This window comes from Limulus polyphemus, unplaced genomic scaffold (genome assembly GCF_000517525.1).
Source record: "Limulus polyphemus unplaced genomic scaffold, Limulus_polyphemus-2.1.2 Scaffold4196, whole genome shotgun sequence".
NCBI classification, from domain to species: Eukaryota; Metazoa; Arthropoda; class Merostomata; order Xiphosura; family Limulidae; genus Limulus; species Limulus polyphemus.
Window position 1 is genome coordinate 22,833 of NW_013669806.1, and position 15,008 is coordinate 37,840.

Consider the following 15,008-nt stretch of genomic DNA (forward strand, 5'->3'; position numbering starts at 1 on the left):
CACGTTTTACTGTCGTGCCGTCGTTACGACCGTGAGCGGCGGCACTATTTTAGACACATTTTTTCTAAAAGTTTACCCCTGATGCTGGACAGTGTCATTGGTAGTGGTGACACTGTCCGATTAGATTGTATTTTTAATTTTTTACACACTATACATCTTTTTAATTCTATATAAATCTTTTACCAACATGTATTGGTTTTAACTTGCTGTATTTTTACATTTTACTCTAATTTACTTTCATTGTATTTACCAGTTGTTTGGCGCAGATAGCCTCGCTGCTTAGTGCCACAAAGCACCAAACCAACCAAACAAACAACCCAGTCATAGCTTAGACATTACGTCCAATACTGCAGGTGAAGCTCTCACTGCCATCATCTGTTATCTCTCATCTATTTCCTTTTTTTTTGAGGCTATCTACCATTCCCCTGTGAGGTTTTGGCAGATACACATACTCTTTTTCTATGGTGCACTTCCTTGGCCTTGTTCTTTCACACATGGCCCCCTTTGTTGTTGTGATCTCCTTAGCAGGGATGGCCTCTTCTATTTATGTGATCTCCATCTAGCTCCTTTGTTACACCAGTCTGTTTTTGGGATCTCCCTGATACTTTAGAATCTTTGGTATAGGATGTGCATCAACATTTCTCCCTTGTTTCTTGTCTTTCACAACCCTCTTCTGCTCCCATATTTCACCCCCTGTATCTTCCCCTCTATCAATGCCATATTTCCTGATATCTGTGGCCTGTTGCCAAATCACCCATCACTGCAATTTCCAATGCTAGTTTTATCAGCAACTATCCCACAGTTCTTGGCACTGTGGGGGTGTGATTGGCCAGGTTTGCTCATCTGTGGGGCCCTTTTGCCATGGACACTTGGGTTCTTCAACTTCCAACAGAAAGACTGTCTCCTCATTTTTCTGCCTCCTCCAACTTTATCCCCATACCCCATTTCTTTTCCTTCTCCTCAAGATCTATTTTGTTGCCTACTGTTCATTGTTCCGAAGAAGACCAGGGATTGGCATTCTATTATTGATCTCTCCAACCTCATCTGCCTCATTGACCTCCCATGGTTCACCAAGGAGTTTTTCCTTTCCCTCCAATGGTTGTACACTCCAGTTCTATGGCTGACCAGTGTCAACATCCTGAATGCTTACCTTCATATCCCAATTTCTCCAGCATCCAGATGTTATTTTTGGTTTGTTCGTCACATGGATTGGATGTTTCAGTTCTTCACTCTACCAATCGGTCTAGCATTGGTGCCATACATCTTCTGCCACGTGGTAAGAGCCTTTGCCCACCATATTCACATATTAGCTTTGCAGTTTCGACTGGCTCCTTTTAGCTCTTTCCCATCAAGCCTCTCACAACCATACCCATTTCCTCTTACAGGAGGTAGCTTATGTGAAATGGCTTGTCAAACTGGAGAATTCCCACATTGCCTCCACACAGTATCTTATTCAGTTGAGGGTGTTTTTCAATACCTACCTCAGCAAGGTCCATCCGTCTCCTCTTCATTTGAATGCAATCAAGCTCTTGGTTTCCAAAGCCATGTCTTCTCCTTCTCTTCCCGTGTGTGAGGTTCTGTCTTTTGGGGACCTGGGCCTCCATGGAATTCCTTGTTCCTTGGGGTTGTGCAGGCATGTGCTGCCTTCAGTGGGTGCTGCACAATCAGTAGAATCTTGCTCGGGATCCCTTGGATCCTGCCATACTCCTTTCTTACAAGCCGACTTTGTCTGGTGACTCTACGGGGATAACACTTCATCTCTGCCTCCTCCCTCTCCCAATTTGCATCTCTTTACAGATGCTTCTCTTACAGGATATGGAACATATTTGGGTTGAAGGGGGTCCACTGGTTGGCAAAGTTTGGGAACCTCTGTCATAGAGGATTTATTAAATTTTTTTAAAGACAGATTGATACTGGAGGGGCATTTCATGTGAAGTTGGCACCTGCTTTATATCTCAGTAAAACAAGAATATTACAGTTCTAAATTTATATTCTCTGTTTGTATCTTAGTTGGATGCTCAAAAATCATATGAGGGTAGAGATAGGATCTAAGATGGACAGCTCAGCGTGCAATTACATCATCTGACACAGACAAACTAAGTTAAACTTAGATAATATGAAATTTTGAAACTTAAACTACATTTTGATGATAAGTTTATTAAAATACATTGATCATAAAGTAGTTTAATTAAATTTGGAATATAACTCTGTAGGAAGATTGTGACATATGCCCTTTGATCTATTTGTTTCCAGAGGGTTAAAAAGTTGTTTAGTATTTTTTCAATCTTATCTGGCACTAATACTGATCATCTTTAGTGCATAATCCAGGATGTAGCATTTAAGACTTTGGTAGATCATAAGCAGAGAATGTTCTTCAGTTTTTGTGCTACAGCTATCAATGCATTGATGCCTTTTATAGTTTTGGTTATCATGATGTTAATATGGCTGGTTAAGTTGAGTTGTTTATCAAAGGTTACCCCCATGTACTTCAGTGTTTCTTCTAGATGAATAGCAGCTGGGGTGTCTGCCATAGAAGTATCCTTCTTTTAGATAAATAGGAGTGTTGTCAATTGGGTCAGGCAGGAACTTCCAGTTTTTGGCATGGTATGCTGTGTTCCCTTACATGTACACATTAATTGTTCAAACTGTGTGGATAACTTTGAGAGAGTTGTCATATTCTTTGTAGAAGATGTTACTGTTATGTTAAACTGCAATGGCCATCTAAGCCTTTGAGTCAGCATGTGGTATAAAGCTCAAGCCGGTAAGAGTGAACTCCTCAGGATCTTATAGTTTAGGTCTTTTAATGTAATAAAATGCATATAATTTCTCAACACAGTATTTCTTTCTCATGATCCCCCTGACTTTGCATACCTATCGTAATGTGAAACTTATGGAGTCTGGTGTACTTTTTATGCATGTGTTGTTTACGAGGCCTTTCTTTGAGTTTGTGCTCATTTGCTCCCCCAGAAACTCATCTGTGCACTATTTTGCAATTTATTTTTGTGTTAGGCTATAAATAACCAGTCTCTGTCCCTGTCAACCCTAATAAGGCAAGCAAATAATGGTGGGCCAGTAGCTTATTTGAATAAAACTGCTATTCTTCATGTGAGCACACACTGGCCAGTAGGGTTTAAAGATGCTTTCCCACTGTTGAGAAGTCTCCCTCAGCTCGACTTCTAACTGGTAATTAGACATCCATTCTCAAGTAACAGAGTGTGACAAAGTGTCCTTTCTATTTGATGACCTGTAAACCTATCTGGTATGTGAGGCACTGTGGTACTGCTTGCAGCTTTAGATTGTGTTGGATTTGGTCCCATATTCTGAGATTCATTCACCCTAATGTTGCAGTGATTAACACTAGGGTGGATGTTATTATTAATAGTAATAGATTAATTGATCCATGTCTCAGACGTGATGCCTTGAAAATATACAAAAATTAAACTAATCTACTCTAACATTAGTGATAATCCTGTACAATTCAACTCAAAGTAACAAACTGTAATTAAAATGAAACACAACAGCTATAACCAATGCATAATGACACTATCTAAGCTTAAGTGCTTGGGTATTTTGGGAAACACATTTTATTTGCAAAATTTCAATAATATTTTAAAATACAAATATTCTTTTTTTTTACTTCCTATTCTAATGTATGTAATATTTCTTATTTGTAATAGTTTTTCAAATTTTTTGGTATTTATAGCCTCAAACACAGTTAGATATTGACACCCTTGCAAGAGGAAAGAAATCAGCTGCAATAAACATAAAACAGCCTGAAGGTGTTAAAATACTCAAACAGTTATGTTCTCGAGCAGATGTGTTGATAGAACCATATCGAAGAGGTATTGTTGCTTTTGACTTTGCTAAAGACTGCTACATGTTTAAGTTTTGAAAGGTCCTGTGATCAACATGTGTGTGTATATATTTTTAACATTACATTTATCTTCAAGAACATTTTGTCCACAGAATCATTTATATAGTTTTTATCTTACACTTCTTCATAGATTCCCACAGGTTATATTTTGTTCTTTCAGTTTATGTACTAAAGTAAATTTTTATATGATTTTTCTCCTGCATTCACAACTTCTTGTAGATAGGGTTTTTATTTTATTCCCACCATAGAGTTTGGATAAACTTACTAGGAAGTTGTTATTGTACTTGAGTAGTAGAGCCACTTTGATCTATGAGTATGTTTAGTATCACCCATATTAACTTCTCTACACAGGCTTGGTCAAATTGACCACTTTGTACTCATTTAAAGTTGTTATAGTCTTGACACTAATGACTTAGTACTAATATAGTACTAGCATATAGCCCATGAAACATGATGGGGCAAGTACTACCTCCCCCACTCCATGGTATAATGTAGCCTCACATTTCATAGCTAACTGAAATAAATATATTTTGCAAAATCAAGCTTGACCAACAAAGTGCAGTCTAGACAGTCAAACATCAGTAAATTCCTTTGTGAGCCAATCAAAATTAAGATCATTCATGTAATGAATTTGTGGTTTATTCATAGAATAATTATTGGTAAAAATCAGTTAGATTAAAAGCTTCTAATATATAGAAAATCCAGTGGGTTTTGATAATACTATGTTCTAACAATGGCTTTTATGTCATGTCACTTAGCATCAAAAGTATAACCTAATATTATTATTAATCTACCTACTGGAAGTATAAAATGAAATGCATAGCCAACAAAACTGGAAAAATATTTGTGGATTTCTAATTTAGAGTCTCCACTGATTAAAGAGGTTTGTTCTTCATTAAAAACATTGGTAACATAACAGAAAATAGTCAGAAACAATTTAAGTTTAAAATTAAATTGATATTGTTACTCATGTTTTGAGAAATCAAGCATGATGTGACACACACTGGCTTTTATATAGGTTAGATGTATATCTTCACAAAATCTGGCAGAATTTCAGTAAACATTAGAAGTCTTTCACATACAAAAAATCAGGTTTTTAGTGAAGTATTTTTAATAAATGTGAATTACTGATTATAATGTTCTCATCGCTCAGATAAAACAGGATTTTCATAGCTTTCAATTCTGTTTAGTCACAGAGCTATCAAATAGAAAATCAGACCCCTCTTGCCACACCCACCTGTCACATCCTCTACTTCAGAATTTGTTAATAGTTCTCTCTTACGTTTAATACTGTATTATTTTTAACCATTAGAAAGCCAAGGTTCAATCTATCAAATTACTTATTGTATTACATTGTTTTCTGTACATAAAAATGTTAATTTCTCTTTCAGTACAAGCTTCGTTTCCACAGGAAACACATTGACTAGCTTGGATGAATTTATAATGGTTCTTGTCACATAGAATGCCAGAGAAATTGTGATAGTTATGGGACATTGTCTGCTTTTGCATGTTATTATTCTATGTTCTTTGGTGCATTATTTAATTAAATAAAAATTATTTAGTGCAGTACTATCATTTGTATAAAATAAAAGTAGAGTTAAGTGTTATTGACAGCAAAACAACAAATAAGGCTCAGATAAGTACTTTATTTCTTGTTGTTCATGTGTATTCTTTATTTATTTATTATTATAAAAGTAACTAAAATGTAAAAATAGGAAACTCTTTAGGTTATTTAATGTTAGATTAGGTAAAATAAATAATAATATAATAAACTTTCACAAGGCATGCATGCAAGCAGCTCGTGGGTGATATAATTCAATAGCATAAGATGAGCTGCATGTTCCCGAAGTGATTGACAACTTATAATAGTGTGAAAGTACTAGTACTAGTCAGACATGTTTCAAAGGGCAATAAAGCAATAAAATTTAAGTATAGATGTGTACTGTTACGAGTTTAAAGCTACTTAGGATAAACAATTGTAGTTTTATGGTACAATTTGAAGTCTTTCTAGGAAGAAAAAAAAGGATAATTTAGATTTCAATGTTGCTTTTTTTTGGTGGTTACAAGGTTGGTCAAATTGACCAAACTTGTATAGTGTTAACATTGAAAAAATAACAGATAAAAATAATGATTTACTGAAAAAGAATGGTTTGCATGCTATGCTAAGCAAAAAAGAAAGTGATTCACAAATGGGGCTGTTTTGATTCTCAAATTGTGATGCAAACCTGGATATTTGTCCTCTGTTACTGGATTCATTTATAAGTGGAAAAAAAATGAAGCTTTGAATGCTACATTAATAAATTTGTTAATAATAATAATAATGAATATAAATTAGTATTTGACACATGCATAAAATTACATAAAAGCTTTGGAATCACTTCTTGTGGTGTATAAAACAATTGAAAATTACTTTGATATAATTAATTTCAGTATTATTTGTACCTTTAGTTGTTAGGTGTACAATCAAGACTAGAGCTGGGTGATTAACTTGATTAATTGATAAAACTGATCACCTACGAGAATTGATTACATCAATTATTGTTTTATAAAATAATGTGTTAATTAAGATTATGAGGAAATCGGTTATTATTATGAAAATGATCAAAACTTAGTGTACCTCATTATTACTTTTTTTTATTATATCAGCTATCTAAGTAATTGACATATTGCCATTACTATTTCACATTATTATTTTTAATTAATTCAAGTTTGTTCAGTTTAGTTGATTAGTGTTATGACTCACAAAATTAATAAAGTAATCTAAAGTAATGGACTTGTTTATTGTCAGGACTAGAGATGGCCAATTAATTCATATAAACAGTTACCTATGAGCATTAATTACATCAATTAGTGTCACATAAATTAATTTGTTACACAGATTACTGTGAAATTGGTATTAGTAAAATAATTGGTTATGATATGATACCTTATCTTTTTTCATATAGTAACTTTCCCAATTCAGAGTTGCTCTCTATATGCACAATGTGAACTTTTTAGCTATAGGGATTTTTTGTGGAAGTATCTCCAAAGGCATTAATTGTTGTAGAAGTATTTATTGTTAGATTTTTGTTTTCTAATATTTTCTGCACCTGCAGATTTTGTGGCTTTTTATTTCCACATTTTTATTTCACAAATGTCAGTAACTTCCACTTTATCTGGTGTGAGACAACAAGGCATTTTTCACTAACAACTAAAATGGCATTGGGGTTGAATTTGTGTGTTGGGGATGTGATAGCTTGTGTGCAGTGAGTGGTGGAGTCATTCATGCAGTATGGACCTTCATTTGAACCTGAAATAACTCTGCCTATGTTTTCCATTTGTGACAGAAGGGATTTTGCTAGTTTTCTTTCCAACACCTACCTTTCCTTTATCTTATATCCATGTTGTCTTGACTCTACCTAAACCTTTTTCATAATTTAAGGACACGGTTTCTCACGTATGTTTTTGTGTCCTTCAGTCCCTACTTCTTTTTTTATGTTTTTTACTTCTGCTGCAAATATGCTTGTCCATGTTTGATTACTTTTACCCAACCTTCTTGCATGCATTGCTCATTTTCCTTCCTTTGCTACCTCATATGCCTGGGCATCATATAGAGCTGCATTCCTTTTCTTAAACTCCTAAACTCTTTTCTTCAAACTTGTGGGTTGGATCTTCTGCCTTTGTTTGACTTTGTTAGTCTTCATGTTTCCCACCTTCATTTCACATGCTATACTCTTTTACACTATTTATTTTCCATCCACCTTCTTTCACTGGTAATCCACCATTCCCCTGAGGTGTGTGGATACTTCTTCACTTATCTTCTTCAGCCTTATCACTTCATATCAGGTTGACCCATTGCTAGGATTTGCTGGGGCAAAATTTCCTTTTTTGCTCAAGTGCTTTTTGTCTCCCTTTCATCTCTGATACCTTCACATTGATACTTTCCTCTACTAGTGTGATTTCACTGGAGTGATTGTTTTTCTTGAGTCACATGTTGTGGTTGCATGTCAATGTTCTTCCTTCTTACTGGTTTCTCATCTCTACCATAATCATTCTTTACCTCTTTCTTTCTCCTGTCCTCCTGCTTTACCTCTTTCTGTCTTCCATCCTCCTGCTTTCCCTCCTTTCCTGTATCCACTTCCTGTTCCTCTGTTCCTATCCATTCTTACACTACTCCTAGACTTCAGTACTGTCAGTCTTGGCAGTGATCGTCCTATAGGCTCAGGAACAGAAGGGCCTGTTTAGTTTGATTTATGTACCTTTGCTCTCCATTTGTGGCTGATTGTTGGGTTCTGGGTCCCTTCAAGGTGGATTCCTGTACGTGGTGAGGGGATCTCCCAGGGAAGGTTCTATATTTTCAGTTTACTTCCTGTGGGATCTGAATATTCACCTACGTGTTTGCAGTGTATGGCATCCTGTGAAAGGGAGGAGAGGATCCTTGTAGTTGAGGGTGTCATTGATGGGTCAGTTTATGTCAGTGGCACTTTTACACACACCACTTTGGCCTTGAATTCCTGTAGACAGGTGGCCTTGGGGTGGCTTCCCCAGGGTCAATTGGCTGGTCCTGTTGGACTAGGGTCAACCAAGTACCAGTGTTTGGCATTTTCAACAAGTGTTGTGGATAATGTGTCTAATGCTGGTGTTTGGGGTATAGTGCTCACAAAGTCCTGGCATACTTATGGTGTCATTGTTTGGCATGTAGTGCATCTCCTCATAGGACTCTATGGTGGATAGGGTCAATGGGCACTGAACAGTTTTCTTTTCTTATGGATCTCCTAAATCCAGATAAAAATAAAACATTAAAAAAAACAGTTCCAGCACTTTGTTTTCTCATTCTTCATTATTGACTGAGAAATCATTGGGGCAAATGTCTCCCTTTTTCACCCAGAAGGGATTAGAGAGGATTGCTGGCTTTCCAAAGTCAGTCAAAAAGTTATGTTCTGGGGATATATTGATAGAAACATCTACATCACACCATAGCGAGCTCCTCCTGAAGTCAAAGGTAATTGGAGACATACCTATTGAGGTTATTCCCCATGCCACTTTGAATTCTTCCTGAGGAGTAATAGTTGAGAGAGATTTGAAGACCATCTCCGAGCTAGAGATCCTTGCTTGTTTCTCCAGCCAAGAAGTTTCAGCTGTGTGATGCAACTCCACTCGAAATAATGGAATACTGCAGCCTACCAATGTTCTGATTTTGATGTGTACATCACCACATCCACCTGCCACTGTTAAGACTGATTATCTGAACTGTAAGGTATGGCCTTATATTCCTAACCATGTCAGATATTTCTAGTGTTAGCCGTTTGGGCATTCTGGGGCACCTTGTTGTGGTTCTCTGATGTGTGTTCATTATGTTTGCAAAGACCATGAAGACTACAAGTGTCAACTGGACCCTCACTGCATCAGTTGTAGTGGTTCCCACACCTCATACTTTCATTCTTGCCTTTAGTGGGTGGAGGAAAAAGAAGGTACAGCATTTAAAGTCTGTAACCCTGAGGCTCAGAAGTTGTTGACCCCTATTCCATCTTAGACATATGCTATTGCACTCTCTTCCATTGCTACAGCAGGAGTGCAGACAGATCTTTCCATGCTTCCAACAGAATCTTCTTCTCAATATGTAAAGCTAATTTTGTCCTATGTGGAAGTAAGAGTTGACAAATCTATATCTACTCCTGTCTCTGTCCCTTCCATCGCTTCCAGTGCCTACTCGGGTCCAACCTCTTAGGTGCCGAGGTGCAGGACCATTATTCGGTCATGCCTTAGTCACTGGAGCATCCTTCTTCCAACAGAGATCTGCCCAATCTACCCAGGGCAGGTTCCATGGAGTTCAACAGACCTCTTTCTACAAAAAGGAAAAGCAGTGCAGCCGCAAGCAGAAGGGTTCTCCACCTAAATAAAAATTACCACTTTGATACAGTGGAATAGTTGAGGTTTTCATTCTAATTTGGATGACATTAAGGCTTTGATCAGTTCCTATCATCCCCTGTGTGTCTTTACTTATAGGAAACATTCCTAAGACCTGCTAACGCTGTCACCTTTTGACAGTTTTCTATATCTGGAATGGCAGGTTGTGTGCTGAACAAGTTGACAGAGTGTGGCACTGCTGGTTAACCAGGATGTACCCACCTTGTCAGTGCCACTCAATACACTCATGGAGGATGAAGCCGTCAGTATCTCCATGGGTCGTAACATCACTGTTTTTTTCTCTCTACCTGTCTTCTTGAGAGACTTATGATTAATCAGACCTTTATACTCTGATAGAACAGTTGGTGATTCCCCTTTTTTATCTTGAGAGACTTTATTGGCCACAATCCACTTTGGGGTGGTGCTGATATTGATGGAAGGGGTCGTTCTTTGGAGCATATGCTCTCAGATCACAACTTTTCTCTCTTCAGTACTGGTTCTTTTGCCTATTTTTATGCACCTACTCAGTCTTTTAATGCTGTTGATCTCTCTATCTGTTCCACTTCACTTTTTTCTTGGAGGGTTTACAGTGACTCAAGAGACAGTCATCATTTTCCCTTTCTTATGAGGGAGGTTGGCCATGGTCGATGCCACCTAACCCAAGTACCATAGTGGAAGTTGGATTAGGCTGACTGGTTCTCCCTCACCATCTCTTAGCTGTCTACTGGCCCTGAAATTGCTTAATGTTAGTTCTCACCCTGTTCTCATCAATATTCAAAAGTGACTGGTCCATTTTTCTCTATCTTTCATTTCTCTCCAGATTTTATGGATTACTGGCCATATCTGTATTCGTGGGAATGAGCTCGCTGAAAGTGCAGCTAAGTCCGTCTGATCTGCCACTGTCTTGCCTGTTCCATTAACTCTTTCAGCATGGGCTCAGTCCCTGGGACCAACCTCGTAACTATTTTGTGCTTGTTATAATTTTCATGCTATAAATTTTAGATTAGTAAGTGAATGTTAACTATATTTGGCAGGTTATCAGTAAATATTACAATGCTTTCATACGCAAAATTTTTTTTTTTAAATTCTTAGGTTTGTAAAGCAATGTTTTTCCCTCATGTCTTTTTTTTTCTTTTTTGCATGTTGCCTATCTATCATGCAAAGTAATATTCATAATAAAATTAAAAATACTTTTATGCATCAGAAAATTTTGAAATTTCAAATGCGAAATCTTTATAATGTCTAAATAGTTATCAAACATTTCTTAAGTAAAAACTGTTGGGATCCTGGGTGGCCTGGTGTTGAATATGAGTAGAGACAGCACACCTGAACAATCCCTAGGTTGACAGAACAGTTTTTCTATAACAATCCTATACTCTCTTTTTTTTCTCAACTTTACTGACTCTGATTGGTTATGGAGTACCGTGTACTATACTGGTGAAAGTTTCTTAAAGGGCATACACAGTGGTAATGTTCAATAAAACCTAAGAATATTATGTTTAGTATATTTAAAATTTATATTCAACATCATGAAGTAATGTTTATTTTAATTGTCAAAAATTCAGCAGTTTTAGTAGTCATATGAAAATTTTTAAAAGGAAACACAAGAAATGGTATTAAGTATATTTCCAATAGGATACCTAACCTCCTCTCGATTTGTGCTGCCCTCTGTATATGCAATTTTTTTGCTCACCACAAGCTTTGAGGCTTCCACCTAAATTTATGCATTTCCATGTGGTATTGCTGTGCTGTAGCATATGTGACAACCCTCCACGAATAAGAGTTTACCACACCTTTCTGCACAGCTGACCCCTTCTATACTGAAGTTTACAATTATCACTTCTCAATTTGACACTCATGTGTAACAACCTGTGTTTTTTTGCTTGTGAACTTTTCAGACATAGGCTTTTTCAAGTTGAAGTATCTTCAAAGACACTGTCTGTTGTAGAAGTATTTATTGTTGGATTTTTGCTTTCCAACAGTTTTCTGGACCTGCAGATTTTGTGGCTTTTTATTTCCACATTATTATTTCATTGACTTCAGTAACTTTTACCTTGTTTTGTGTGAGGCAACAAAATAGTGTTCACACTAGTCTCACATCTGAGTTCAGCAGGTGGTGGAGTTTATCATGCAGCCTGTGCCTTCTTTTGTGCCTATATTTTTTGTTCATGATGGAAGGGAGTTTGCTGGTTTGTTACCACTACTTATTTGTGCCTAATCTTATACCTATGTTGTCTTGAATCTACCTAAGCCTTTTTTTTTATAATTTTGGGATTAGGTTTCTCCGGTATGTTTCACTCCTCTTTGTAATTTATTCCCTGCTTCTTTTCATTTTTACTTCCTATCCAGATTTGCTAGTCCATATTTAATTACTTTAACCATTTCTTTGGTGCATCCAAGCTTCATCTTCCTTCCTTTGTTACTTCATATGGCTAGACTTAACTTCAATGTGTGTTGCCTTTCTTTGCCTCTTAAATTCTTTAGCCATTTCAGAGTAGGGGGGTTGGATCCTCTGTGTTTTGTTCATCTTTTCTTAGGCTTAAGTTTCCCATCTTCATCTCACACTCTCTACTCTTTTACTTTAGTTTTCCTCCATTCACCTTCCTTCCAGTTGTCCACCATTCCTCTGAAGGGTTTTTCAGCAGATGTTAATTTATTTGTATTCTCTACAGTGGCTTGTTTATCTTCCTTTGCCTTATCCCTTCATATTTAATTGATCTGTTGCTAGAGTTTGTTGGGGTGTGATGCCCTTGTTACTCATGTGTTTTTGTCTCCCTTTTCTTTCATATGCCTTCATCTGGCTCATTTAATCTGCTTTTATGATCTTACTAGAGTGCTTATTTCTCTGGGTTCATATTTTGGGGCCACATGCCAATTTTCTTTCTTATCCTCACTAGTTTACCGTCTCTCTCAGGCTCGTACTTTGCCTCTATCTTCTGTCCTCCTGCCTCCTCTTCTTTCCCTATTGCCACTTACTGTTCCTGTGCTCATAGACTTCAGTGCTGTCAGTCTTGGTGGGGATTATCCTATAAGCTTAGAGTCAGCAGGCCTGTTTACTTAGGTTTACAGACCTTTACCATATGTTTGCTGCTGATTGTTGAATACTGGGAGCTCTGTCAGAGAGCCTTATCTTTCATTTTTTCCTCACCTCTTCCTGTTCCTGTTATTGTTTACTGCCAACATCTGTGGCAGTGTTGGATCAAATGGATAAAGACTGTTGGATGGGTTTCTCATCCTTTTCCAGGATTTATTCCTGTTTTTTGGGGATTCTAAAGGACACCAAGGTGGACTTCTTTTCTCATTTGGCTCTGTCTAAACAAGCCTCACACACCCATTCTCTTTTCTTTATTCAGAAGGCAGCAAGTCTGGGTATTACAAATACTTGATTCTTTCTGTCAGGTATCACCTGAATATTTAGCTATGTGTTTTAACAATGTAACTTTCTTTAAAATAATTAAATTTTTGCTGCTTGTGAGTTGCAACTCACTGGATGTTTTGTGAATTACTTTATGGAAATACTTCACCAAAAACATTGCCACTTTCACAAGAGTGTAGGACACATGTTGTTTGAAGTTAGAAAACAGTTCTATGATTCACAATTTCTTGAAAGCTCTCAGTTCACTATAAAACTATAAAATTATTAAGAAAGCTTTGACAATTTCATTACATTGCTTTTTTTTCACTGCTTTGAAAATGGAGATGTTGGGAACTGCAAGTAATATACCAATCTTATAATTTGTTTTTTTAAAGAAAGAAATATTTACTTTGGAACTCAAAACATGAAAATTATTTCAGAATAAATGACCAACTGTGAATATTATTTAGAATAGATTTGTCATAGGCCTACACTGATAGGCAACTACAATTCAGAAGTATATCATATCTATTTTGCCAAAATTGCATAAAAATAATTGTTAAAAACTTCTCACTTGTGGTAGTCAGCATGATTTATGGGCACAGCCAAAATATTGTTTCATTTTTGTAACATGTTGGTGGTGAGAAACCTGAAACTTTGAAATCTTTCATTAATGTTAGAGGAACTTTCATTGTAGTATTGTGTTTTGTCTCTGAGATTACTATTAGTAGACTAAGTCATCATCATATTTCTTTTAAGTGGCTTGTTACAGTAAATGGTACTGTTTAGAAGAGTTGCTTTAAGAATAACATTAAAGATGTAAAGTTTTATTGTCCCTAAAATCATGTTAATGTTAATTAATTGTGCTCTATTGGGGTTAATTATTCAAGTTTTTAAGATAACAGTAAGGTGTACTTTAGAGTAAACCTTCTCGTGTGTGAAGTTTCATGTGTGGATAAATTGTCATAAAAACTTTTTTAATAGGAGGAAGGATACATATATATGTATGTATTGTAATTTCTACCAATTAGTTAATGAAATTCAACACTATAAATAAGTTACTGGTACATATGTAAATGTTTTCTCTTCTATAACAGGTGTAATGGAGAAGTTAGGACTAGGGCCAGACATATTGCTGAAAGATAATGCTCAGCTTATCTATGCAAGATTATCTGGTTATGGTCACACTGGCCAGTATTCATCAAAAGGAGGCCATGATATTAACTACTTGGCTATTTCAGGTAAGATTTATACAATTTTACTCAAAGGTCCTGTTTTATTTCATTTGGTTATATCATGTAAATGTGCATTATGTGCCACATTAATCAATATGACAAAAAAAAAGACATTATTACTAAAAACTATGAAAAATATCAAATTCTACTTTCTTATATTTTTTGGCTTTCCCAAAATTATGTCCTATATATTCCAAATTATTACTGTTTTATCTGTATCTTGACACTACAAACATGAGTTTTAGCTTTGTCACATGACATTTCCAATACATGTTTTGTAATTTATCAAATAAACTTGAAAAAATCAGGAGTCTTAGCAACAATGGTAATAACACAGTTCTCTTGTTCTTGATATGTATTTATTTTGTGTGTGCGAAATGACACAACCAAAGTTTTAATGCTTAACATACATACTATACATAGTTTAGTCTTACATTATAAACAAAATTATTTTTATATATTACTATTAATTTAATGCCACAATAGAAAAAATAAAACTACAATTTAGATCATTAATATCAATACTTAAGTATTTTATCAGCCAGCTTTTTTTTTTTTAAATTGTACTACTGCTAACATTCTAATCTTGTTAATGAATTTCTAGTATTCATATTATGTAAGTACTTACTGTTATATATTTATTTTAGTCTTCTTCTAG

The 15,008-nt window shown here is 35.9% G+C and overlaps 1 protein-coding gene across 1 annotated transcript in view; it reads left to right on the forward strand.

The window, feature by feature from the left end:
• Positions 1–15,008, forward strand: part of LOC106470747 (alpha-methylacyl-CoA racemase-like) — a 74,626-nt gene that overhangs the window by 22,479 nt on the left and 37,139 nt on the right. The window contains exons 3-4 of the mRNA XM_013931313.2: positions 3,704–3,842; positions 14,213–14,356. Of these exons, the coding sequence (XP_013786767.2) occupies positions 3,704–3,842; positions 14,213–14,356 (283 nt within the window). The remainder of the gene's footprint in view (positions 1–3,703; positions 3,843–14,212; positions 14,357–15,008) is intronic.